The following is a 27,327-nucleotide window of genomic DNA, read 5'->3' as shown; positions in this document are numbered from 1 at the left end:
TGATCTATAATTATACTGGATGTGTAAATAAACCATGGTGTGCCATGTTTGTAGAATAAATCTGCTATTTTTAGCTCTACGGTTCACTTGTTTCCTAGAAAACATCTGTTGCTGCAAATTCAGACTTTCTTAACAAATGCAAAGCGTTAATGAGGACAACCACAAGTACGGGGAAAAATAATAATAAGTCATATTCTGTGCCATTGTGTAGAGGTAGCTGTGATGACTGCGGGTGACATGTAGTTCTCTGTTGTGTAAACCAGACAGCTTGGTGACAAGAGCATGTGTTTACCATGTCAGCAGAGGAGCCAGGTGGAGCACATAGAGACACAGCTTTATGTAAACATTTACACGTTTGCATTGGTGCAATCTAAAAAAAAAAGAAGATCCCCCCCACACGCTATCAGGTGCAGAAACAGGTTCTAGTTGTTTCTGTTCTAGTGACTTCATTTCAGCGTCTGAGATGGAAAAAATGACTTACTGGCTGCCGCAAGAGTCACTTAATAGTTATGCCACTACTTAATGATTAAAGGAGTTAAGAGCTTTCTGCTTGCTTTGACTGCCCTGCAGAGAAAGACAGATGCTCCGCCACACTTTCATCCCTTAAATATTTTAATACATGCTGATGAATTATTATAAAGGAGAGAACACTTTGTACCTTCGTTTGTCGAACAGTCTCTGAGCTCGTGGAGGAACACTGATTTACCTGGAGCTCTTTTTTCGTTCTTTTTTTTTGCATTTATCAAAACATCGATCTGTACGAGAAATCCCATCTGAGCAGGTACGTGCAAGAACAAGAGAAGGCAAGGCCACCTCAGATTTAACACAGAGCCAAAACAGTCAACGAAAGGCCGCCGGCAGTTGCCTGGCAACACTATCCCTATCACAGCAGGAAGTGGAGTCGAACAGAACATTAATCACTTTCAGCTCCATCTCACCAGAGTCACAGAGCTCCAAAGCTTCGGTCAGACAGCGGTTTCGCACAATGTTTAGCCACGCAGAGTCGTACCTGTGTTTCCTAGAATTTTACTTAAGGTGCAGTGAGAAAGAGTTTGGTCATGTTTGGTGTATGTTTAGAGAAAGTGTATTATAGTCTGTCTGTGTGAGCGTGTGTAGTCTAAACACTGTCTGCTTTTACTTGGAAACCTGCTGAAAGCTTCTTCAGAGGATTTAGCTTGTGCTTAGAGAAATTATTTGGCACTGAATATCATTAAAGCAAATAATGAGTGGTGTCCATCTACAATGCTCTGCTTTAGATCTGTTTGTTACACCTGCCAAAGCACATCTTTTTAAGGCAACTCCAGCTTCCAGCAAAGCTTCTGCCTTTTTATTCTGCTATGGTTTGATGTCTCAGACAGGTGGGATCCAGCCTTGCACCAACACAGAAATGTGTCTTGCTAAAGCACGAAATCCAGGTGACGCTGAAGCAACAGAAAGCCTCTCTGCTTTTTTTGAGAGACGAGTGCTTGATGTCATTTATGTACGGGACACGAATAACATGAGGACGCACTAAAGACAAGGGGATACTTAAATAACAGGGATGAAATTCAGGGTGCCACAAAACTGAGGGTCCATCACAAGCGTCGGTTACCGTGTGTGCTTTTTAAAAATTTATTTATTTATTTTTTAAATCGGTTGCTATAAAAAAATTGTAAATCTGACAATAAAATGTCTCTTGTTGCTGTGACTTTCATTTATTAAATGATTTCTGGTGGCATTCTGAGTAGGAGGCTACACTGGTGTAGCAGCTTATTGGCAATGCACAGGCTCTCACAGCTTTGCCAAAGCTAGGAATCGCTGCAGCAGATCTGTGAATTGAGGAAAACCCGAAATAAAGCATCTCAAAAAGCAGCATGTGGGTGGATTCGCTTGAGTAAAAAATGACAAGGTTTTTCCCGCTCAGTCAGCACACAGAAACAGACCTAATCAAATATATAAACAGAGTGTGGACAGTGAAGAAGACTATCATGGGCTACGTCAGGGAAGCATTGTAAAGCTTGGTGGCCACCTGCCCTCCTCAAACATGTAATAACGCACTAAGGTGCAGATTTAAAATGGCAACCTAATCACCAACTAAATATATAAAAATTTTATTTAAGGAGTAGGTTATGTGCTTTCAATGTTATAAGGGCTCAAAGAGTAGACATGGCGAGCTGCCTAGAGACATAAAGTCTGTGGGGTTCATAGATGCCACTCAAATGTAGTCAAATATATCTATTTTCCTCCTGGTCCTAGAAACTGTCCCAATGTCAGTAGTACGAGCCTCTTCTTACATTTTTCTGCAGTTTCTTCTGCAGTGCAGTGATACATTGGTGGGTGTAGTTCAGTAGAGGGAAAATCAGTGTTGGGTAAGTTACTTTAAATTAGTAACTTAGTTACATTACTGGTTACTTCTATCAAAAGTAACTCAGTTACTTCAAGTTACTCGTTACTTTCAAAGTAACTAGTTACTAGGGAAAGTAACTTTGGTTTTACTCAGAATTCTCTTGTTAATGTGTTGCTTCTGTAACTGGATACCCAGCAAGATTGCCAGTCTTCTAGCTTGCTTACTTGCCACAAGTGCACTGTGCCACCTACCAATAGAAAGGAAAAAATAATGTGCACATTTCCACGAGAGAAATCCCACGCCTGATTCTATCCTAGCCTGCTTTTTACATCCAACACAAAAACTGCAGTCGTGGTGCTTTCGATTGTACTCAGAACTCTGAAATTCTGCCTTCTGAATAGGAAGATGTAGGTAACACCAGACTGCAGATGAGTTGCATACAGGACTGGACTGGGACAGAAAATCGGCCCGGGCATTGTGACTAGAGACCGGCCCACCATTGTAGCAAAAATCATAAAGCCTTTGAATGAAAATAAACACTGTTGTGACAGTGATGTTCACTGTTTTGATGGTATATATGTATCAATCTATCAATCGTTTGTTGTAAGATTCAGATAATTATTTTTTAAAAGCTAGACATTTTAAATGAGAATAAGAAAGAAAAGTATTTCCTTGTGCCCCCCTCTCCCTGTTAGTGCCCTACCTGCCCCCCTGGCAAAACTTTGCTAGACCCGCCCCTGCACAGTTACCAGCTGTCAGCTAAGTAAAAAAAGGGTCCTGGTGTTATTTGTCTCTCAGAAACAGTTCATAACTTCCCTTCAACTCATTCATGTCACCTAAAAGGTAAACCTGTTTCTCCATCACCTGTTCAGCTCTGATGATTCAGTAAGGACATCTCCTGGTTTCATCTTCATGTTTCCCTCTCACCAGATATACAAACCATATCATGACCAGCAGGTTTACAGCTGTGGCTCCAGCCAACATCAGCTGATACTAGAAAGTAATATTAAATAAATTCTAACAATAGCTGATCAAGCTTAAACGTGCTGCTGTTGTTTAGCGCGACATCCGGCGGTTTCCTCTTTCTGGCACAAAGTGGGCGATAAACAAACGAGAGAGAAAAGCCGATCAGCTGATCATTGATCAGTTTCATGATTGAAGTAGAAACAGGAGAGGGAGGGGCAGAGAATGAGAGAAGAAGAGGCAGCTGTGCAGCGTAAACACAGAATAAATCCAGCTTTGTGTCTTTTTCATTGTAGCTGAAATCCGGGACAAACTGTTCCTTTTCACCTCAATAAGAAACGTAATATTTTCTCTAAATACGAGACGATTCTGTTTTTTACGGGACTGTTGGCAACTCTAATAATTAACCTTGTGAACAAAATAAAGTTCAACATCATCATAGCACCCACCCAGCTGTATAGAAACTCTGTCATGCTAGCTAGTACGCAGTAACGAAAATAAACTGCACCTAAACTTGGTTCATATCTGACCCAGATAGACTGCAGGTCATAACTTCTTACCTGAAGTTCAGTTCACACTCAGACCGGCGGCCGCCTCGGGTCTCTCCTCCTGCCTCCCCTCTCCCTCATCCACCTGCTGGCCTCCACCACTTGCTAATGTTACTGAATCTGTGGAAGCTCTGCGATAGCCACCACACGAAGTAACGAGTAACGACCCTATCTAATAACGTAGTTACTGTAACGCGTTACTTAATAACGCATTAGTCCCAACACTGGGGGAAATACTTCCTACATAAAGGTGCTCACAGCGAGGTTTGTGCATTTTTTGAGTAAGTGGGTCATGATTTCTGGAAAGAGGCTTCGAAGCTGAGCTTTTTCAAATGTGTTTGTTTGGGATTTCAGGAACAGAATTACATTCAAAATCAAAGCACACATGTCTGCAATGGGAATCTTCAGAACTGGCAAATCATGCCAGAACAAACTATTGAAGAGTAATAAAGGGCAGAGGAAAAACATGTAAAGATGATTTTGCTGAGAAGCTCCTTTTAATCAAGGTTGACTCATGAATTTATCAGTCGGATAAACTACCAGTTTTTTTGTTGTATTTTTTTTCCACGATGCTCTATGTTTGCACCATGTTTTCAGTTGGTGGACGGTCAGTTCTTGGACTCTTCCATGAACCAAGGCTGTTGTATTAGCTGCAGTAGGTGGTTTAGCATTCTCTTTCTGAACTATGCGAGGCCATCTTTAAAAAGGACAGGATGGGAACAGATGTTGCTCCAGAACCTGCATCTTATTCAGCGACAATGGTGCCTTTCCAGATCTGCATGCTGCAAATACCATAGGCACCAAAACACCTCTGTACTGTCAGACATGCAGGCTTTTGATCTTAGTACTGATAACAACCTGGATGTTCCCTCACCTTTGCTGTCAAGTGGATTTTCCAAAAATAATTTTAAATTTTTATTTTCCAAATTACAGAACAATCTTCTTTTTCACAAAGAAAAAACGGCAGCACCATGCTCTGGATGATTTTTCCCCTGATAGAGCTTTAACCTGTATTTGTAGATGGCACAGTGAAATCACATACAATGATTTTTGGAGATTTCTCGAAATGTTCCTGATCGCACGCAGTTACTTACATGACAGAATCATGCCTCGTTTTAATGCACTGCTTCCCGAGGGTCAGAAGGTCACAGGCATCTAGTACTGTACTGTTTTCCGGCCTTGGTCTTTGCGCACAGAAATTTCTCCAGATTCTTAGAAACTTTTGATGATATTAGAATCTGTAGATGATAAGATACTGAACATCTTTTCAATTCTGTGCTGAGAAACGTTATTCTGAAATTGTCCTGCATTTTGAAAAAGCATTTTATTTTTTTGCAGATTGGTTAACTTCTGCATCTTCACTTCTGAGAAACTCTGGTAAAATAAGATGCTCTTTTTATGCTTAATCATGTTATTGACTTGTAGCCAGTTAACCTAATTAACTGCAAAATTATTTTATTTATTTATTATTTTTAGTACCACTTTTCCAGCCTTCTGTTGCAGCTGTCACAGTTTTTTAAAGGTGTGCTTCTGCCATAACTAATATGTTTCATGACGTAGTAAAATGTCCTAGTTTAAAACATTTGATATGCTCCACTTTCCATTCACTGCATTCTGTTTTTATAACATGTTACACAGCATCCAAACTTTTTTGGGTGGGTTGGGGTTGTTTATTGGTACCTCCATGGGGCCAAAATAAAAATAGAAGCCCTATTCAGGACATGTAGTCACTGTTAACACGCTCATCTGTCAGATGGGAAGTGATGACGGACCAGAACAAGCAGAGAAAAATGTGGGACACACATGTGTGTGAAATCTGCCTCTTATTTACCAGATCGGGACATCCAACCACCAAATGATTCTCTGTACCAGATACTGTTTTAATCCCAAATAACTGTATCGCTTCTGGTTAACAACATACCCGATCAACATCTGCATGCAGGCCCTGTTAAAAGCATGTCCAAGTGTCTGCCTGGCGTGATGGGTCAGGATATGAAATGCCAAGCAGTCAATAAGGCCTCTGTATATATTTTTTTAATATATAATGTAATGTTTTGTTTTGGGTCTTTTTTGTTTTTAGCAAAACATAGATATGCACAAAATCTTGAAATTAGTGGTAATCTTGGTGATGTAAAACTACCAAATATACTACATAATCACAACCACGCAGATATAAACCTGCAAAAATACTTCAGCTTTTTTAAAAAAAAACAAAACAAAAAAAAAACCAACCCCCCCCAAAACTTGGCCTAATTTTCTTAGTTGGTTGGTTTCCTCTCCTGGGTATCTTTGGTGAAGCTAATTTCTGTAAACAGCGCCTTCTGGGTTTTAGCGCGCTGCCTCAGCCGAAAAACACACGTCAACCACTGCAGACCAGCACTGCACGGCGAAAGCAGCAGGCCTATGAGGATCCACAGGAAGCTTGTCAGATACAGACTGCTCACTCTTGATTATCTCAGTGGCAGCTGCAGAGACCCGACGAGATCCGAACGCAAAATGCGCCAATTATCCTCAAGAGACGGATGTGCGGTCGTGCGTGTTCCGAGCAATACATTTGAATGAAATCATAGGTTTTAGAACGCGGTCGCTTATCTGTTGATGATCGTTAGTTAGAAGAACGTGTAGTTGTCTTCTCTTTATATAATCTTTTTTTTTTTTGTACCAAGAGTTGGATGCCTCGTGGACGGGGATTATTATTTTGGCGAGGAGATCTCTAGTGCTCTCCCTCCTCCCTGCATCCGTTGCCGTCCTCAACGGCAGACACGGAGACTCAGACGGCGGATATCTGAATGCAGCAACGCTGTAAACAAACAAGGGGCCGTTTTAATGAAATTAAGCGCCGCTGCATCCCGGTTGAAGGTACGTGTCCTTCTCGGTTTCCCTCCCCATCTCTCGCCTCACGGCGTGTGATGCCTGTTTGTTTTCCAGCAGAATGGTGCAATGCAACGACTGAACTGCTCATCCACAAATGGGCAAGGGTATTTCAGAAAATGGTGATGATGTAAACATTCACACTGTTTTACAATTATATATTTTAGTTGTGTTTTTTTAACGTAGTGCCATTTGTGTCTTTTTATGTGCGCCAGAAAAATAATGTGAGCCAGGGAAATGGGGAAGGGGGGGGGGGGGGGGGTCAATTCTTGTATTCCAGAAAGTGTGAATGCACATGGGTTAGCGTGAGTAACCGTCTGCGGCGTGCTTGTGTACTTGTTTTAAAGAAAGACGCGCACGGTGCAAAGCTGCAGAGGAAAGTTTGTTGTCTTTATTCGTGCGCTTGGGAGATGTGAGCTTGGGAGATGTGAGCTTGGGAGACAGTGGTTACCGCGGATGTGGTATTGTAGGTTCAAACTGGTTCGGAGGGGGGAAATATATGTGGTTATTTACTCTGGTGGTCTGCAGTAGGTAGGTATGATTATAATAATGCAGTTAATGTATAACAGATAAAACAACGATAGCTAAAATTTCAATAAAACATGAATCAGGTCCGCCAGTTAGAAGACCATTCAATAAGAGAGAGAGAGTGTTTGAAATTGTGATGTGGTCGCCCCTTTTTTTTTAAATGCAGGATTTTCCATTGTCCTATTTTTATGACTTGAATCATTTCCCTCCGCTTTGTGAATGGATGTTTTTGTGTTTACAAACACTCTGTCTAAAAGCGTTATCTTTCTGCTTCTTTCAGCCTTCAGTTAGCAATGTGCCTGAGAATCCTCCAGCTGCTCTTCCGTGCTTTTTCTTTTGAGAATGGGATTGTAGTGAAACTCTCTGGGATTTAGAACAACTGCAAGCATGTTGCAGCCTTCCACCAGAACAGGTGACAGCCTGTTGGAAACATTACCTCACTGGAGTAAGTCCCAGAGATGGGCCTTATTTCTCGCCCTCTGCGCGACTCTCCTCTGGCTCCCAGAGGCAGCGGGTTCTACACTAAATTGCCATAAGATGTGCATCTGCGCCGCCAACATCGTCAGCTGCTCCAAAATGAATCTGACCATCGTCCCGACTGGTCTACCTCTCTACACTTCTGTGCTGGATGTCAGCTATAATGAGATAATCCGACTGCAATCTGAGTGGACCCCAGCCAAGCTCCCGAATCTGCATAACCTCCTGCTCAGTCACAATGGTCTCCAGTTCCTGTCTTCAGAGGCGTTCACAAATGTGAAGCACCTGCGCTACTTGGACCTGTCCTCTAATGAGTTAAAGCAGCTGGATGAGTTCATCTTTGAGCCTTTGGTCAACCTAGAAGTCCTCCTGCTGTACAATAACAAGATTTCACAGATTGACCGCACAGCCTTTGTGAGCATGATTAACCTTCAGAAGCTGTACCTTAGCCAGAACCAAATCTCCCGCTTCCCTGTGGAGCTGGTCAAAGAAAAGACCCGCCTAGAGAAACTCAGCCTCCTGGACGTATCCACCAACAGGATCAAGATTTTGCCCATTGACGAGCTCCAGGTGTTGCCCGCCTGGATTAAAAATGGCCTCTACTTCCACAGTAACCCTCTGCTGTGCCACTGTGACCTTTACACCCTCCTGGTACACTGGTACATGCGAAAGCTCAATTCTGCTGTGGACTTTAAAGACGACTACACTTGTGTTTTACCTGGCCCACAAAAAACCCAAGCACGCGTTTTTGACCTCAGCGGTGATACTATGAACTGCAGCACATTCAAGGAGGCAGACGAAGAGGCTTTTCTGGAGCAAACGCTGATTCTTAGCTGCGACACCAAACACAGAAATATGTTAAAGACCTGGACATTGCCCGGTAATGTTCTGGTGACACCTGGGAGCAACCAGACAGCTAAAGTCCTGTCAGATGGGAGTCTGCAGATTAGTTCAGTGAGGTCTGAGGACTCTGGGACCTACACTTGCTTTGCCACGAGTGAGAGCTTTAATGAGACTATCTACGTAGTGCTCAAGGTTCACAATTTCACCATGCAGGGGGCTGGGGAGACCCTGAACACAGCATACACCACCTTGGTAGGTTGCCTGGCCAGTGTGGTGCTGGTGCTTATGTATCTTTACCTGACGCCATGTCGCTGTTTCTGCTGCCCTAACAAGGGTAAAACTCGGGGTGAGGACAGCATCCACTCCTCAATGCTGAGTGTGACACCGACACACGAGGACCCGGCACTCAAGGCCGAACTGAACAGGCATGTGGCTTTCATAGACTCCAAGGACTTGCAGGGACAAAATGGTAAGCTGAACCCCAATGGGGATGAGGATGATGATGATGATGATCTGGATGCAGAGGCTGGTTCTCTAATGAAGGGCAAAAGGAAGAAGTCAGTGGCAGAGTCCATCAGCTCCGTGTTTTCAGACACTCCCATGGTGGTCTGAGATGAGACTGGCAAAGACAGTGGATGCCACATGACTGGATGTAGGTGATGCAACGTGAGCCATGTTTTAGTTCATGTGAACTGTGACCTTGTGGGAGAAAACTGCCGAGAAATGTTCACCTGCGGTCGCTGGCGAGTGAAAGTAGGATTTCAAAGGGAGTAAAAATCAAACTGTCTCATTGTCAAAAAGGACAATAGGCAGAACTTTTCCAGCATTTTGATCTGTAGCACTTAATATTCATACTGTGAAGGAATATCAGTGTAGACGGAAAGGGAAAACTAAGAGTCTTACGAGAGCGAAACGTAGATGTCCTGTCGTTGACGTCAGCACTCAGGAAGTGATCAATAAAACTGAAAAAGTTGGGAAAATAAAAGGCATAGACGGAAATTAGATGTAAGAAGAATTTTAGTTCACAAATAGTATACATACTGAATCCGTGGGTAGCTCATAATTAGATTTATTATTAAGGATTAGAGTAGCTTGTATTGTAAGTAAACATTAGAGCACAGATTCATGTACCTCTCCTCTATCAAGGAGAAAGAGATTTAGACTGACTGACGTCACTAGGCTATGAATACATTTGACCTTAACCTTGAGTCCTCTATAGTAAAACAGCACGCCATAAAACAATGTTATCCGAGATCCCAGCCTGAACTGGATGAGTAAGATAAAGAAAGATACAGATTTTTCAGATGTTTAGTCATTCACTGAGGTAGCACAAACCACCACAGGTCATATTCATCCTACATCATACTCCAGCAGCTATATGTTAAGGGAATCAGTTTAAAAAACTGCCAACTAACTCCACGCTGATTATTTTTCACAAATGAATTGTTCGTCAAAAAAGTTGCCTCTTAGTTGCTGCACAGTATAACCCCAAAGAAACATTTGCAGTCTTACACAATTAAAAGCAGTGAGCACCTCCAACAGATACACATTAGGTGCAGGGAAGTATTTTGTTATGACTGATTATCAACAGATCGTCTGAATTCTGTATACAGAAAGGTGCCACACTCCTTACAAGGATGACAAGGCTTCTGTTTGTCGTCCACCGAGGTGCCACTTGCCGTCAAGTTTAACTCCTTCTCCCGGTCAAGTTACAGCATTAGTTTCTGTCAGCCGCAACATTAAAAAAAAAAAGCTGCAGAGTTTATTTTATTGCATTTTTGCACCTTGCACAAAATCCCCGAACAGCACAAATTTCTACCCATACATCTTAAACTTTGTCATAAAGTATTTCATCTTGCATTTTGCTCAGATGGGCAGATCCTCATATCACAGAAAATGTAGCTGTTTGTTATGGTGGTTAGAAAAGGATCTAGGTTGTATTAACAGGTAAACACTGAAGGCTAAATAACAATAAAAAAGTCTCCTGACTCCACCAGAAAATTAAGCTTATGCGTAACATGAGGCTGTGCATAATTTGACAAGAAAAGGCTCATTTTAGTGCTTGTGGCTGCTGACAGGAAATTTTCAGTTAACACAGGGGACCCGGGATCTTTTGAAAAGATCCCTTTGCCAACACATATTACTGAATTAACTGTAAAAGTAATTTCATGTGCAAGACACCTGGTGTGCGGCGCATATTTCATTAACAACTTTTAAACAGGAGACTGTCTCTTAGCAAAAACAAGAAAGATTTCATTAACGTGCGCGGTGTTCGTGACATAATACGACAAGGCCAGCCTGGAGTAAATGCTAATTGCTTCCTTTGATGGGATGTAGCGTCCCTCTTCTTTCTGTGTCTTTGTCTCTTTGAGCTGAAGGGGATTGGTGTGTTATCATGAGTCACAGCAACACAAAACCATTCTCCCTGGCTCTCTGTATACCGACAGCCACAATTCAGCCCAGATGTGTTTGCTTTGTTTGTGTACCGCTGTCATTGAAGCTGCCCTTAATTAGTTCAAAAGCAATCGTTCAATCAATGCAACGCCCTTTAGGTAGTCTGCAGCTTGTTAATGAGGGAAACGCCTGCACCTTTCTTTACACATTTACACTCCAACTTAGTCACACGGGTGAAAAGTACTGTAAGATATGATAATTCATTACGCTTTTGAATTCAGCTTCAAAGAATACCTTCTATTAGAAATGATAGTTATTAATATATCTTGCAGCTAAACACACAAAGACGTACACATTTGTGGGTGCAGTAGGCTTGTACGCAAAATAGGTGGAATAGTCACAGACACCGTGTGCACCACTAAACGTCTCCTGCGTGGGTGAGAAAAGGAAGTCACATTTATCTGAGAGGTGGTGTGTGTGTGTGAATCATTCCACTCTCTCACACATTGGAATACCAGGTGGAGAAACGAAGAGGACCAAAAAAACCAAAAATCCTACTTAAATAGAGCCGCATTTAGCATTACCGCAGACTGGTTCCATTTGGCCAGGATGCTCACATTTCACAGAATCCCATTTTGAGCTTTTAACCTGTTCCCCACTCAGACTACTCACCTTTTTGAGCCCCAGACAAAAGCTGAGAAGCTAAAAGTGGAAACAATACACAGATATTACCGCTATTGAGCGCGCTAAATTACCAGATCACTGGGAAATGGTTGTGTTTTCCCTGCATGAACCCGATGTCAGTCCAGTTAAATCTGCTGTGGGTAATGGGTGGTCTACTCCTCTGTGTTGTCATTTAAAATACAGGTTGCAATTCTGTATAAATTAGTGCTATTGCAAGGGACCTAAAATAGAAAGAAAGAGTGTCTTTGTTCTCTTCAAAGCAAACCTGCCTTCCTATATATATTAATAACTATATATACAGTATATATACGTAGTGAGACTCACTTTGTGTGTTCAGTATTGCTTAGTTGTGTACTGCTATGTTCTATCAGTGTAATGACTGTATCCTTGTATAATCTGATGATGTTCATTTTGCATTATGTCTGTCACTGTGATCTTGTTAGTTGTTTTAACATTCAAGTCTGGATATGTGTGTTTATTTTTTAAGCCAGGTGGAGTTCAGTTGTTTTTTTTGGGGGGGGGGGTTGTTTTGTTTTTTTGTTTTTTTATTGAAAGAGGATGTATTTTACCGTCATCTGGTGATGAATATGGCTAAACGGAGAATATATCTGAACAAACTCTGCATGGGAAAAAGGGGACACTTTTGAAATAACTGCATAATTGCATATGAGACATCCTAATGGGCAGTGAGTATGTAGCCTCCAGTCATATTCAGCCAGTATTTGACTTTGCTAATAAAGCCATAAGCAGCGCAGTGCTTTATCACATTGGTGACATGTCAGATGATGAAGGGAGGTGCAAGTAGGTGCATTTTGCAGCAGCAGTGTTGTAACAAAGCGAGAGCTTTTCTGTACGTACAAATCTTTTCCTGTTTTTTAAAATAAAAATCAGGAATGATCTCCAAGCACACCAACAAATTCCTGAAATGTAATGGGTTCTCAATGGCTTTAAACATAGCGGGTGAGTAAATCTCAGGACTATGTCACACAATATGAAACTTAGGGATCACATTTTAAAGAGTTCATATTTGTACTATCAATGAGACAAAGTTTGGGTCTCGAGATCTGTGCATGTTACAGGCCCTTTGCTATTTACCCTAATGGTACATTAGACTCACCAATTAGGGAGGAGAGTGATCTCTCGCTGCCCAGCACACATCTCCACTCATCTAGCTATGAAGTAGCAGTTAAGGGAACATTCATGATTTGCTGAGGCTAAAAGCTTGGTGCTTTAAAAGAGTGCTGCTAGTCTCCAAAGGACATGAAGGAAGCTTTTAACAGCATACAAAGCACTAAGTTTATTTACCACTGCTTCAAAGATGATACGATTGGTCACTGCCCTAAGAAATGAAAGGTCTCGCAGCTAAAGTTGAATGGCTTTGCATGGTATGCTTAGGAGCTTCTCTGACTTCATACGAATAAACCAGTAGGCGTTAAAGACAAAAAATACTGATATATCTTTTGACTTAATAAAAGATTCAAATTTACACTCTTTGTTGCCTCTGATTTCACTTTTATCAGAAATTGTTGTTTCATGAAACTTGTTCTTCGCATACACATCTTAGCAGGTGTTGCATTAAATAAAGAGTATGGAGCAATGTTCTCAGATTTAGTACCAGTTTGGATATGAAACTAATACATCGAAGTTTCCAAAGTTACATTTTGCTTGTATCGTGTGGAGGGAATAGAAGAGATCCTGTTGGTTACATATGAAATACATCATCGATGCCTTGACACCATCTAGTGGTAACATTATGTAAACCACTACAGTCTGTAAATATTGACATTTGCTGTTCACTAGGAAAGTAGGGTAAGTAGCTTCATTATGTCTTTTTATAATGGTTCCACTGAATCTATATTTGGTGCTGTAAAAACTGGGATAACTTAGATGATAGCGGGTATTTTATCTATGCAGAGAACACCAAAATTAATCAGTGGCACCCTTGTGTATTACAAATGAATTCATAAATGATTGCAAACTTTCTCAGAAACCTTTGACTGTGCACCACAATCACAATGTTCTAAAACAGGAAGCAGGATTTAATTTATTGATATAAATAAGTAGATCTACAGGTCTGTGTAAAAATCTCGAGTCAGCCATGATTTCTTCACATTTTCTCAGCTGCAGCGATTCTATTGAGGTCTGCAAACATACATGGAAATACAGTATTTAAGTCACAATCGGAGTTTGTACAATTCTAAAAGCTTAAAAGTCAATATGTGTTGTGACCACCTTTATTATGCGACACAGTCTGAACTCTCTTGGGCAGCTTTTTTCTAATTTCTTTAACTAGTCTTCAGAAATAGTTCTCTGGGCTTCTACAAGGACATTCAAAGCTCTTCTTTGGATGTTGGCTGTCTTTAGATCATCCCACACTGCTGCAATAATGTTCAGGTTCAGGCTTCCGGGAGGCCAATCAATGACTGATAGTGTTTCATTGCGTTTTTCTCTTTTACTGCACTAGCAGTCTGTTTGGGATCATTGTCATTGCTGAACATGAAGCCGTTACCAATCAGAGGCTTTCCAGATGATATTGTATGGTGAATCAAAACATGATGGTACTTTTCTGTGTTCAACTTTCTATCAATTTTGACAAAGATCTCGGCTGAAATGCAGCCTCCCCTCTCTCTCCATCACCTGTTGTAACTGATTTTCAGTCCAGTTCTTGTGTAATTTGACATACCTCAGCCTTTTCTCCACATTTGTTTTCCTTAAGAATGGATGCTTGACAGCCACTCTTCCACTGAGATCATATCTGACGAGACTTCCGGGAACTTGGTTGAAGGATCAACTAAAGGGCCATCACCCAAGTCCTATTTTTTCCATTTTCTTGAAAATATGACTTTCAGGTACTGTTCGTTGGTTGAAAATCGTTTTTAGGTCCAGCACATTTTCTTTTTTTCCTCCACTTGTCTAGACTCAGTTTTTTAAGGACACACTGCACATCCTGCTGAGATGTGCCAAGTCTTCAGCTACTAGCTGATAAATGGGAATGAAAGTGTTTTTGCAACAGTCTGCTAGTAACAAAGTGTCCAAAGATATAATCTAAAATTGGTTCTTTGCCAAGTTATCCATTACATGTAGACTCAACACAGCTCTATCCCTTGAGTTAGCTGTCTTTTAACACTTCAATATTTTTAAATGGCTTCACAAACAAAAAAGTCCCCTTTGAAAGACCTTCAGAAAGCCTGGAGAACCACTGATGAACAACACTTAAAAAATTATAAGAGTCTGGCTCCTTGGAAACAAAATATAAAGAAATGAGAGGTGGCTTGAGATCAATGTCGTTTATATCGTTAGAGAAAAAGCAGTGCATTTTCCAGATGCATATATAGCACCATCTGGTGTTTAAAGATGAAAAATTATCGGACGAGTAGATGCAATCGCTTTTATGAATTGAGTGGATTTCAATTTATCAAAATAAGTTTTAGTCATTAGTCTTTAATGACTCATCTGTACAGAACCGCTGTGAAATAATGAAAATCAGAGAGCAAGAGTAATGCAAGACTTTAATTGTTCTGCAACAAAAAAACTTAGTAACTTTAGCAGCATTATGAACAGACTGAGGTATACTTATGTTCTTAAACAGTTTTTATAAATTTAGCAATAAGAATTACAAATATGTCAATACAAACACTTGTTCCTGAAATCTTTGCATAAAAACCTGAAGACAAATATACACAAAAGACAAAAACCACACACACATTCACACACTCACACTATGCTGGTACCAGCTGTCCTGCACCGCTTCATCTCCAAGTGGTCGTTTTAAGACTGGCCTCTTGTTTGGCTGAAAAGCTGAGATGTAAACAGCAACTGTCACTTACCAAACACGTTTACTGTTGTTACATCACATTCAAATTAAAATGAAGAAGACGTACTGTCCATTCATGACTTTAAAATAAAAAAAGAGGAATGGATTCAGAATATAAGATAAAAGCAATACTGTGTTTAGGGGTCGAGCTTTTTGTCAAACCTTTACGTAAGTACATGTTGGATATTTTCTCCCTTCCAGAAGGCAAAGCTGGAGCAGGAAGAATGGGACAAACATTTCAACTTAGAGATTGTTGAAAGTGAAGAAGTTCAGGTTAGTAACTCGCTGCTGCTTTTGCGTTTCTGAGCAACACTCATGTGGTCATAGGCCACCACTTTCTGCTGATCGCCTGGGAGCTTCCCTTTGCTGCGGGGAGAGCGGTGATTTGGTACAGGCAAAGGGCGACACTTCTTCACATCTGACTGTCTCTTCGTAGACTCTCGTGGCTTTTTTCCATTTGAGAAGGTAGCACTGTCTGGTCGCTGAGGCTGGCCCTTCTGATGAAATAAGGGATCCCTGATGTATCTGGAGGCTTTGATCTCACTGCTTTGTAACTTCTTGACAGCTTTCTGTGCTGCACTTGCATCTTGCATAAGTTCCACCTCTATAAGCTGAGCTTTGCTGGGACTACACACTCTCCCTGACCCGACACTTGCAGACGTGGTAGGATAAGGCGGTTTAATACTGTAAGAGTTTGGCTGACAAGGATTGTTTTCAAACTGTACCAGTGAGGTAGACTCAAGGCTGTGGGAGTGTGACCTGAGACCTGATGATACTTTAGGCATTTTCCTGCAAGTAAAAGAAAAAAAATGTGAAGGTAATTCCAATAAAATAAAACTCAAAGGCAGATTCACTTACCATGAGTTTTCTGCACTATTAGCTGAAGCCTCATTTTGTTATTAGATAAATTAAACAGCGGCTTAAGGTCTGAACTGTTTCTAGTACTAGACTTCAAAAAGAAACACAGTCCAATAATACTCATGGAAACCAGCTGTCACGAGTTATTTTCACCTCACTGCGCTGCAATGCTAAAATTAAAATTTTGTACTGTAAATATGGCACAATCGGGCAAAATCACATCACACACAAAAAGAGATGTTTCTTTATATTGTGGCAAACACTGGTGTTAGCTTATGCCCTTATGCCAGACCAATGGCAAAATTGTAATGCTGACGGATACCATGGCATTGTTGTTCCGGGTATGGTTTTGTGTTTCAGTCTTCTGAGTTTTGTCAGGGGTGTTATTTATAAATGTAACCAACATGGTTGTGGTTAAAAAGCAGAGGATGCGGTTGGTGGGGGTTTGCATCAAGATGAAGGATTTGAAATAGTGTGTTCTTTGAGCATTAAAGCATCCAAAGCTATGAAGCTGCAAATGAGCCTCACGGCAGGCATCAAGGCTTTTCTTTGTAATATAAGTGAAGACATGCAGTGCAAACAGATGTTTTTCAACCCGTCAGCAAAGGTAGGAAATAGAAGAAGAAGAAAAAAAAAGCTGATGTTTCTGTTATTTAGACAATTACCAGGGAGTAGCTGAGGCCATCCACAGTAGACCTCCTCCCTGTAGCGATTTCAGTGTCTAGTTCAGTGGAGGCTCTTGCATATTGTGGATAGTTGTCTTTTAAGCTCAGCCAGCAGGTCTTTTCTTCAACTTTTTTTGGGCAAATGGGTGCCATTTAAAAAACAGTAATACTCACTTCCACAAGTGTGTGCTGACATGGCGCTCCAACATGGCACTGAGTGCAAAGCGCAGGTGGTGCAAACGCCGATCAAACGTGAAGATGCTGCAACCGAGCGTGCGACATCCAAAAGTGCATAGCTGCATGAAAGCAATGTGTAAATTTCCACCGTTAACATCTTTAAAAAGAATTGAAAGTACATAAACATCCACACCACCCTTTTTTGTTTTGAGAAATATAACATGGATTTTATGCTATATTAGAAAGATTATCACACAGCCCCTCTGAAAACAGTCATTAAAGATTTTTTTTAACGTAACAACCTTCCCATCAACCAGCTGCTGTGCATTTTGTATATCTCGCCCTCACCCCAAGAGGTTTGGGGTGCCAGGGTGTAGCAGGTAGGTCTGTGGCTTCATCCTGCTCATCTTCTTCACTGTCGTCACTTGACAAGGTGAACGGGTACGGAGGTTGCACTTCCGCTTCCACAGTGCCGTTACCCTCCTCCTCGGGAGAGCTTCCTGGTGGATTCCTGGACCTGTGTGAAGGCAAAGTAATGCAAACGTGAGACTGTTGTGACAGCTAGCGCACGGCCCACAAAAAAACATTAAAATAAAAAACCTACATCAGTTTCGTGTGATAAAATAAATATGCAGATATGCAGAAGACGATGCATACTTATCTGGACTGTAACATCTGTCTGGTAATCCTCAAGATTTCCATTCAAAGTGTTTTTGGGTTTTTTTTACTCGTAATGGAGGAAAGCTCATTATAGCGTGGACTAACACAGACTGAACTACAATGGGAGAACTGCAGCTCAACAATTTGCAATTATCCTGCATCACCGTACGACGCTGAGTATGCAGTAGTGTTTTTTTCCATGTTGCTTTCTTATATAACTGAAAGAAATACTTAATTTACTGCAATAATCTGCTAAGGTATACACTAAGACTCATACCCTTGAATGTGGCAGTTGTTGCTGTGTTTATTTGTTATTTTTTCCCCGTCAGCTTCCACATGTTTCTTTTTGTATTTTGATTCATCACGAAGCTTCTCCATATCTTGATCTGTAGCTGAGGTAGTTCTCTGATCAGTGGTCTTAGTCTCTCCCAACACTTTCTGCTGATGCTTGACTGAATCAGCCTATGAAAGAAAGAACCGTGAGAGAGCAGTGCAAAAGAGAAAAGGAAAAAGTGACATAGTTTGGTTTTGTATGAAATAATAAAAGTTTTATACAGTTAACTACAATAAGTAAATGATAACAACTCTGGGCAATGTGCCATGACAATGTGCTGAGAGTTTACATTGCACATTAGCTCCCTGTTGCACAGCGTCTTCCTTTCAGGGGTCCAAAACTCTGCCGTGTTTATTCAGATCACATTCTTTTTCTATGTGGAGAAAAGCACAAACACAAAGGTCAGTCAGCAACAGCAGGACTTGTCAGGAGGATCCATGCAGGCTGTTACTTAAAAATGCAAATACTGATGTACAACACATTAAGCCCAAGTTAACACACTAAGTGGGCAGACTTCCCAGAAAGCAGCAGGGGAAGTAATAGACAAAAGTTGGGGGGAAAAGCTGACTTACTGTGGATGTTTTTGTAAATCCGGCTGTAGGTTCTTATGCCCCGCTGAGGACAGTGAGACTCAGTGGACTGTCCAGCTGTCAACTTCTGCACAGAGGATTTCTCTAACAGAGTGGAGGTGGAACAGTCGTCAGGGGGCAGGGGTGCTGAATGGAATGGAGGAAGGCAAGGCATGGAGGACGAGTGAGGGTTTTCCTCGGGGAACTTCACAGAAGATAAACTACAGAAAGAAGTTTAAAATGAGCTTAGAATTAACTTATTAGATTCATGATATTCAGACTTACACGAGAGACAACACTGATATTTATGCAAGATATAAACTAGAAGATGTAAATGTGTTTTTGCCTACATCTCCAGGAAGAGCAGGGAAGAGTTCTCCAATAACAATTAATCAGTTAATTTTAGCATTGACTACTAATTCGTGAACGGGCACTCGTAAACAGTACCTCACTATATATTTGTGGGTCTTTGTAGACTTGTGCTGTTGGGCAGGTGAGGTTGCAGATGAGGTGCCGCCCTTTTGACATCTGCCTTCCTTCTTCCTTTCCATAGAGGAAGAATTATTAGAAAGACCGAGGCTGGAGCAATTTAGCTGCTGAGGCGCCAGAGCGGATGGCGGGTTACATATCTTCGTAACAGAACCATGCAACCTTTCACAGTGCCTCTCAAAAGCTTGAGGTTTCACTACCTGACCACACTGGCTGCACACCACCAAATAAAAATCATCGTGTGCTGGGCAGTGGCCATATATGTGCATATCTGTAGAGAAGAAAAAGAAGGAGAGACAAAATTAGGTACATTTATGGTCAGATGTTTACATACACTCATGACAACATGATGTGAATGTCATTTGCGGCTTTCGATTATTTCTTTGAACTGTTCTTTTTTCCAGGGTGGATGATTGTACAGCAAACATCTTTACTGGCTTTAAAAAACAAGAATTAGGTGCACAAGTTTGAATTTATTTTGGAAATGTTCTAAAGCACACAGGGTCAGAAGTATAAATACGGGCTCAACACAGCCATGGTCTGAGTTTCAGGAAGGCCAATCCAGAAGCTTAAAGTGAACTTGGTTTATCCATTTTAAAACCAGCTCTGATGTGCACCTGGGATCATTTTCCTGCTGGAACACCCATCCAAGTTTCAACCAGCTAGCTGCTGAATTGACGTGGAGTTGAAGAATTTGAAGCTAGTCCTCTTTCTGCGAATTGTACCAGTGCCACATGATGCTACCACCACCATGCCTTAACAATAGGTACAATGTTCTCATGTTTTAAAGTCTTACCTTTACTTCTCCAAACATACCAATTTTCATTGTGGCCAAATAACTCAATCTTTGTCTCACGTGACCATGAAACCTTTGTGCAGAAGGCATATGGGTTGTCCATGCAGGCGGCTGCAAATTTCAGTCGAGCTTGAAGGCGTCAGCTTTGTTCCAGGCACCTTCTCGTACCAATGCAATGTAAACATAGTGACATTGGTGCTCCAGGAGTTTCCAATGCATGACAAGCTTGAGCCTTGGTGGTTTCTCTTTCTTAGATCTTCACTGAGTTCTTTAAACACTCCTATTGCTGTCAGTATCGCTTAAGCCAATGAGTGATGTCAAGCAAATCTACCAGTTGTAATTAATCATGATCACTAACAAGAAGTTAATAAGCCTTGGCCTTGTCAAGTTAAAAGATACCGTAAAAACTTCAGCAACACTTATTAAAAATGTAAGTTACTGTATGTCTACATTTGAGTCTATTATTTCAACCCTGTGTGGATGAGAAATAAATCCAAAATAAATTCAAACATGTACATCCAATTCTTGTTTTTTTAAAGTCATTTAAGATGTATGCTGTACAATCATTACACCCCGGAAAAGCAACAGTTCAAAGAAATTATTAAAATCCACAAATAACCACGACGTTCATGTCCATGACGATTGTATGCAAATTTCTAACTGAATGGGCCCAGTCACAGTCCTCACCTTCTTTTCCGAGCGTCATGGTCTCTGAGCAGTTCATCCCATACTCGTCATCTTCAACCTTAGACCCAGCTGCAGGCAAAGCAAACCCGTGAGCATGAAATACTAAATTCTAGTATCTTCTTGCCACAAACGGGTTTATTTGGTTATACAGTAACACATGCATATCACACATGAGAGGGTTTCACGCGTCAGTTTGAATTATTCATCCACAGCTATTGCCAACTGATTACAGTCACTTTTGCTGTAAAAGCTTCAAGTTGAGCAAATTTTCAACTAAATTACTGCTCTTGTCTCTGATCCAAAACAAACCGCGTCTTTCAGTAAGACTTTAACATTCTTTTCACCACATAACAGAATAAGGAGGACATTCTTTCCATTTGTGCTCATAGGTTGTCAACAAACGACGAAAGTTCGCTGCACTAGGACCCAGCGCGTCTTTTGTTTGGGTCGTGCCTTGTGTCGCTGTGTGTGTTTAAGTACCAAAAAACGAAACAAATCGTCGGATGCTGACGTTATGACGTGCTGGGAATCAGGTCTGGAGCTGGGGTGCACGACTCACCGTCAGATGATAAAACATTCACTCTGTCTACCCAACAGCTCCAGTTTAATCCGACAAAGTCGTCGAGATTAGGATTTCGCCGATCCAAAGCGGCCATTGCAGCTCTTGCGCGCTCACGATTCGCCAGTTCACGCGCAGTTCACGAAGCTCGTGACCGTGCTGAACCATGTTTACTCATATATTGCCAGTTTTTATTATAAAAGTACAAAATTTTAGATTTTGCATCGCTTTATATGACCTCTTAAATAAATAAATACTTATATATATATATATATATATATATATATATTATTTATTGTTTTATATTAGTTTAGTAGTAAAAAATGCTGCAGTTTAACTTATTCTGCAGCGCTGTAGTTCGACGAAAAATGGCTCCACAGCAATTTCACAAAGCTGGTCATATGCTTTTTTTGTGTCTGAACAACTGTGCAAACCATAAAAATGTTCCAGTAAAACAAATTAAACATATACACGCTGTGTTTTTGAGTTCAAAAATATTCTGCACTTTATGCAGTGATGAAGCTCAGCAAAGGTCAGGTATCAGGTCTACACAGGTTGTAAAATTTTTAAGTGGGGCACAACCATTACACACATAACCCTTAATGTGTGTAAGACCTGAACTCCAGTGTACCCGCCTTACAAACATGTTATGCAATATGTGCTGCCGCTGAAATAACAGGCATAAAAAAACTGATCTGACAACAGATATGGTTCTTTCTTTTAATCAAGCAAGACATTTCATGTCCACACAATTTCTTTCTGTATTCGACCACAGACTCCATTCTCTTCTGTAGCATTTTAACAACAATTTGATTGATAAAGCTGGAAACTGGGAATCAAGCCCGCTCACAAAAAGTAGGAAATCATAAGAGTGGTGGAAATTAAGGCAGATGGCTTGCATTCCCTTATAACAAAGAGGAGGTAGAAGCCTCGCAAAAGAGAGATAAGAAATACACAATTACTGAAAACAGGCAAGAGATTAGTCAACCATTTAAGAAAAAAACAAAACAATAAAAGAACCAATGAGTAGCTAAGCTCACACAAGAGGGTTGACAACATTACTGAAATAGTGTATTGAACAATGTAATTTTAATACAAACTCCTCAATTTAAACACACTCCTTGATTTAGAAAGATCTAGAAACAGAAAAATGCAAGTCCTATTGGGAGAAGCGCCCAATAAATATCTTATAATTCCAAGCAATCATGAGAAATGTGAAATTCCTAAAGAGTTGGCATGTTCCTAATGAACAGAGGCATCACATACAACAAAATATTTAGCCGTTAGTCTAAACAAGTGAAATCAGCCTGACTGAAGAGATGATGAGGCGTAATAACAAAAAAGATTAAACGGGACTCTGACCCACTTTAAACAATCTCACACTGGCTACTTTTTTAATGAATTTTTTGAAACTCTATATTTTCAGGCCTTTATAATAAAGATTGTGCTGAAATTCGTATCCACAGTCTACAGTTGTGTTAAGAATCAATGCACTTAAACTATATTTTATTTGTTAGGTTTCTTGCACTTCATACACTCAACAGCCCTGAGCCTTTAAAAAAAAAAATTCTGAATGCAGAATGTATGGTTACAAAATACTGCACATCCATAGTCTCATTAGAAATAAGGGGCCCTTCATATTTGATGCATAGATATAAAAGTGTTCTTTGTAAAATGTGCTTGAGAGAAAATCCAAATCTGAAATTAATACTGCAAAAAAAAAAAAAAAAAAAAAAAAAAAAAAAAGAGCAGTCAGTTTGAAATACATTTGTTATACGTAGAATAGTATTTTTCCTTTTGCAGTCCTAACCAAAAGCATTTGTGTAGGAACACTACATGTTAGACTATTTTAAAATGAAGTGGCCGTGTAGTTAGAATGGCTTCGGTCACCCCTCCACATTTGCAGGTGGGTTGGCCGATTTGTGGAAAGGCGTTTCCTTGTAAATAAACCAGCAGTTGCCTCCCCACAAGATGAGGTTAAGAAAACCAAATACCTGCCGAAAAATAAAACAGAAGAAGTCAAAACTGTACATGGGTAATTTAAAAAAAAAGCAAGGGTAATTATCCATTTAAGGCTTATTACTTAAAATAAATTGCATAAAGCTTACCACAGAGGCATTCAATCGACCCATGGAAGGCAGAGCCCCCGTTGTGCACGTGTGCACGCCACCTTTGCAAACGTCAATAAGAGTCAGCAAGAATGTAGGATCGGTAGCCCTCTTGACATCAGACAAACCTTTACCCCAAGCAGAAGATGATACCAACCACAGGAAGGCGAACACTGCAGTCAACCCCAGGTCCTTATTGAGCAGCAAAAAATACATGTCACTACAAAACCCACAAGGAGACCCAACTGAAATGTTTTCAGCAGAGAACAGAGCAGTGTCCAGCTGCTTGGAAACCACGCCCTGCCCAGTTTTTCATTTTCATGTCTCTGTTAAATCCTCAAACTTGAGAGTGGACATCTCGTTATCTCTGCTCTCCTGCATTACTAAAGTGAATAATTACAAATCATAAAATATGTCCTTACTTCAAATTTGCTTTAAATTGGTCGTTCTGTAATGTCATCTTGACCTGTGAGCTGTTTGGAGGACGACCTAGCTAAGCCAAAACAACAGAGAAATAGAGTGAATCCAGTCAAACCTACCAGGACCGGGCCCCGACTAGGTTCCCTGTACAAGTGGTTGTAACACAAATAGATGATTAGCGTGGCGGTGCTGTAGAGGAACGCAAACACACCAATACAGACATAAAACTGCGCAGAGGATGAGTGGTCTCCAGTCAGAAAGTAATTAGTGGATGTTTTATTACAGTTAGGGACAGCGTAGGGATGATCCATCAACCTGTGTACACACAAAGAACGCATTAGAAATTATGACAATCGTTAAAGAAAACACACTTTCCAGTAAACTGGAATCTGAGGTGTGGCACTGTTTGTTTTGGCACCTGAATGGGTAGTTAAAGGTTGCTGTTATTTCTTCATTTTCTGTTCCGTTGCATTTGACATTGATGCTGGATGAGCCACTGTAACCTCCGGTTGTAGCAAAGGCAAATATGGAGAAGACCTGCACCCACACACACACACACACACACAAATATATAAGATAAAGGGATACAAATTAGGTGCTCAGGATAGAGTGCTGAACATAACTGTCACACAGATGTACCCACACTTCCTTCCAGATTTTATGCAATTAACTTTTTTTTGGTTTGGTTTTGTGTAAGACAGGAAGTCTTACACAAAACTATCAGGGTGACAGCTGTACAGAGTAGCAAAATCCGGTCTTAAAGTCATGCAATGCTGCCAGAATGATTTATCCAGTAGCTGGAAGCGCAGAAATGAATATCAACCTGCACATATGAAATAAAATTTGGTTTTATGCGGCCACGCATGTTAATCGGACCCTATACTGTAAACTTTCTGGCGTGCAGAACACTGAACATCCTGCCTGCTACACGTTGGCTTTTGGTTTGAGCCGCATAAAGGCCTATTATAGGAAGGCATCTTGACTCGAGTGCAACTGCATGCCGTATTTATAACAGTGCTACAGCTCAAATGATGAATTGGATGGCTTATCTGGGCGTAGCAGTGGGTCACAAGACAAATAACACAATCAAGTTATGAAGTAGTTTTGCAGCCAAGGATCGGCTTCCTACGCAAAGCACACCCCGCCATACAGGCCATATGGTAAAAAGTAAAAGGAAAGAAAGCAAAAAAAGAAAAGTGAGGAAAAAACTTACCCATTCTAGCAAACGGATGAATGCCAAAGGCTCTTTAAGAGGTCCAAAGTCAAGACTGAATCCCGAAGTCATCACTTTCTAATCGAAAATAAAGACACAGCGTGAGAAAGACGGAGTTGCACTGCCGAGGAGGGTCGGGCGTAAATAGGAGTGTTTGCTCAAAAGTGTCCATTCATCAGATATACGTCATTAACAGCTAAACTCTTCCTGTAGCGCGTTTACCTGCGCAACGGATTCCATTGTTTCTCCAGACTCAAAATCAGAGTTTAGGAGCGGTTATGAATCGCCGATCCTGGTCTCTTTGCAGCTGTGTCGAAGATCCTTGGTCTTGTCAAAACTTTTCCAACAACTTCGCTGACTTGGAGCTGACAACACGTGATCACCGACGAAGGGGGGCGCTGCTTAACAGCAGGGCTCAAAGTGGAGGAAATGCCATCCGGTAGCTCCTGTTTGTTTTTCGCCACTAGGCGTTCATCTTTGTAGGTTACACTACACAAGAAAGAGTTTTTCAGAGCTTTTTACAAATGCAAAAAACGTGAAATTAAATTTTACTAGTTGCCCTAAAGACACAGAAGTGTAAGTGCCAGAAGTAAACGTGGTATTTGCAGAACATTTGAGATCACACACGTTATTCTTTATAGTTTTCATGTGGACTTACATGAGCTTTAAATGAGATGTACCATTAATTTAATCGTCCTGATAGTGTTTCTTGTCTAAGACTTGCCCGTATATGTCTTAAAGTTTGCTCACGTTTGCTTAGCTTCACATCCCTCATGCATGGATGTCTTTAGTGTGTATATAGTATGAGCTGTAGGCCTGTATATGTGTCCACAGCTGCACAGTGTCCAAGTGCATTTAATGTTTCTGAAAATTGCAGTCAGGTTCTGTTAAATTTGTTGACATGCTGTGGAAGCAAATTCGATTCCTACTATGATTCCTGTGAGTCATCTGATGGTGCTGTGCAGAGTTTATTGCATATAATGAAAAAAAAAAAAAACCCAACCAGGATGTGTTGACTTAAGGAGGAGCCTTTTAACACTTAAGTAAATTTGGCTTTTTTTTTTTTTATTAAGCCTGTTGAGAAACTCTTGCTTCGCTTACCAAAGTGATGACCATTTGACCTTTTGAAAAAGTAGCGATTTATTTATTTCGGTGTCTATAATCTACTTGTCACATTTTCAAATAATTCTTTAAATTTAACTATTTTGCTACAAAATCTTATTGGTTAAACTGGTGCATTAGTGATGACATTGACACTGCTGTGACTCAGAGTCAGTATTGAGCCTGTATTTGTTTGTTTGCCCATGGAAGAAAAGTCAATAAAATCCAAGATTTTGATGTGTGCAAGATCAAGGGAACAGTTCACCCTGTCCGGGATAGGGTTACTGGGGCGCGCCCCCCTCCCCAGGCCCGGGGAGGGTGCCCAAGGGTGAGCATCTGGTGGCCGGGCACAGCCCGAAAAGGGGACATGGGCTCATCCTCCTGCAGGCGACCAGCTGGAGGCACAGTGGGGGTCAGGTCAATGTGTGCCGTGCAGTGGCCAGGAGCGGAGGCCCTTGCGGACCAATCCCCGGCTACCAACACTTGCATTTGGGACATGGAACGTTACCTCTCTGGTGGGGAAGGAGTTAGTGCATGAGATTGAGAGTCACCGGCTAGATATAGATCACCTCAATGCATGGCTTGGGCTCTGGAACTCTGTCTCAGTCTGGAGTTGCCCTTGATGAGAGGCAGTAGGCTGGGGCTTGTATCAAAAGGATCCAGTTGAGGTGGTTCGGTCATCTGGGACCGCTCGTGGCTCAAGAGTTGGCAGTTTGTCTTGTAATCGGAAGGTTGCCGGTTCGAGCCCAGGCTCGGACAGTCTCGGTCGTTGTGTCCTTGGGCAAGACACTTCACCCGTTGCCTGCTGGTGGTGGTCAGAGGGCCCGCCTCTGTCAGTGCTCCCCAGGGTGGCTGTGGCTACAATGTAGCTTGCCATCGCCAGTGTGTGAATGGGTGGATGACTGAATGTGTAAAGCGCTTTGGGATCCTTAGGGACCAAGTAAAGCGCTATACAAATACAGGTACAAATACATTTACCATCTGATAAGGATGTCTCCTGGGTGCATCCTGGGTGAGGTGTTCTGGGCATGCCCCACCAGGAGGAGGCCCCGGGGGAAGACCCAGTACATGGTGGAGAGATTATATCTCTCGGCTGGCCTGGGAATGGCTTGGTGTTCCCCCCGACAAGCTGGAGGAGATGGCTGGGGAGAGGGAGGTCTGCGCATCTGGATGGATGGATGTTGATGTGTATTATATCACAATGAATTACCAACTGGATTAAAAAAGACAGCTGTGACTCTCA

General features: G+C 41.3%; 3 protein-coding genes across 5 annotated transcripts; 1 reads left to right on the top strand and 2 right to left on the bottom strand.

The window, feature by feature from the left end:
- The first annotated feature begins 6,172 nt into the window (after positions 1 to 6,172).
- On the top strand, positions 6,173 to 13,120 carry amigo1 (adhesion molecule with Ig-like domain 1). Its single transcript, XM_040047954.1, has 2 exons — positions 6,173 to 6,696; positions 7,517 to 13,120. Exon 2 carries the CDS (start codon positions 7,624 to 7,626, stop codon positions 9,166 to 9,168), a length of 1,545 nt encoding a protein of 514 aa, XP_039903888.1. The 5' UTR covers positions 6,173 to 6,696; positions 7,517 to 7,623; the 3' UTR covers positions 9,169 to 13,120.
- A 1,738-nt stretch (positions 13,121 to 14,858) lies between these two features.
- Positions 14,859 to 21,428, bottom strand: atxn7l2b (ataxin 7-like 2b). Of its 3 annotated transcripts, XM_040048217.1 has the most exons (7): positions 21,243 to 21,428; positions 20,684 to 20,752; positions 19,159 to 19,471; positions 18,715 to 18,932; positions 18,432 to 18,515; positions 18,086 to 18,270; positions 17,413 to 17,665 (listed from the first exon to the last, which is right to left on the bottom strand). In XM_040048217.1, exons 1-5 carry the CDS (start codon positions 21,337 to 21,339, stop codon positions 18,469 to 18,471), a joined length of 744 nt encoding a protein of 247 aa, XP_039904151.1. In that variant the 5' UTR covers positions 21,340 to 21,428; the 3' UTR covers positions 17,413 to 17,665; positions 18,086 to 18,270; positions 18,432 to 18,468. The 3 variants fall into 3 exon arrangements, with proteins under 3 accessions (XP_039904150.1, XP_039904151.1, XP_039904152.1); XM_040048218.1 differs by lacking the exons at positions 17,413 to 17,665; positions 21,243 to 21,428 and adding an exon at positions 21,164 to 21,201 and having other exon boundaries at positions 18,130 to 18,270; XM_040048216.1 differs by lacking the exons at positions 18,432 to 18,515; positions 18,715 to 18,932; positions 19,159 to 19,471; positions 20,684 to 20,752; positions 21,243 to 21,428 and adding exons at positions 14,859 to 16,237; positions 17,146 to 17,267 and having other exon boundaries at positions 17,497 to 17,665.
- Positions 21,429 to 21,948: 520 nt separating this feature from the next.
- sypl2b (synaptophysin-like 2b) lies at positions 21,949 to 25,347 on the bottom strand. The gene is made up of 6 exons (XM_040048219.1): positions 25,206 to 25,347; positions 24,984 to 25,061; positions 24,189 to 24,307; positions 23,890 to 24,085; positions 23,351 to 23,542; positions 21,949 to 23,236 (listed from the first exon to the last, which is right to left on the bottom strand). Exons 1-6 carry the CDS (start codon positions 25,221 to 25,223, stop codon positions 23,129 to 23,131), a joined length of 711 nt encoding a protein of 236 aa, XP_039904153.1. The 5' UTR covers positions 25,224 to 25,347; the 3' UTR covers positions 21,949 to 23,128.
- Positions 25,348 to 27,327: the final 1,980 nt, after the last annotated feature.

This window comes from Simochromis diagramma, unplaced genomic scaffold (genome assembly GCF_900408965.1).
Source record: "Simochromis diagramma unplaced genomic scaffold, fSimDia1.1 OVJJ01000387.1, whole genome shotgun sequence".
In the NCBI taxonomy this organism is placed as follows: Eukaryota; Metazoa; Chordata; class Actinopteri; order Cichliformes; family Cichlidae; genus Simochromis; species Simochromis diagramma.
This window is presented reverse-complemented; position numbering and strand designations above follow the sequence as displayed.

Bases quoted from the DNA above. Each gene is read 5' to 3' on its own strand.
- atxn7l2b (XM_040048216.1), bottom strand. From the start codon at position 18,186: ATGGAGAAGCTTCGTGATGAATCAAAATACAAAAAGAAACATGTGGAA. The intron at 17,666-18,085 runs GTATGAGTCTTA...GCCTTCACACAG, and splicing joins AACAACTGCCACATTCAAGG to GTCCAGGAATCCACCAGGAA. The intron at 16,238-17,145 runs GTGAGTATTACT...TTTTACTTGCAG, and splicing joins GTCAGCACACACTTGTGGAA to GAAAATGCCTAAAGTATCAT.
- amigo1 (XM_040047954.1), top strand. From the start codon at position 7,624: ATGTTGCAGCCTTCCACCAGAACAGGTGACAGCCTGTTGGAAACATTA.
- sypl2b (XM_040048219.1), bottom strand. The intron at 24,086-24,188 runs GTGCCAAAACAA...GTGTGTACACAG, and splicing joins ACCTTTAACTACCCATTCAG to GTTGATGGATCATCCCTACG. The intron at 23,543-23,889 runs GTAGGTTTGACT...CTGCTCAATAAG, and splicing joins CTAGTCGGGGCCCGGTCCTG to GACCTGGGGTTGACTGCAGT.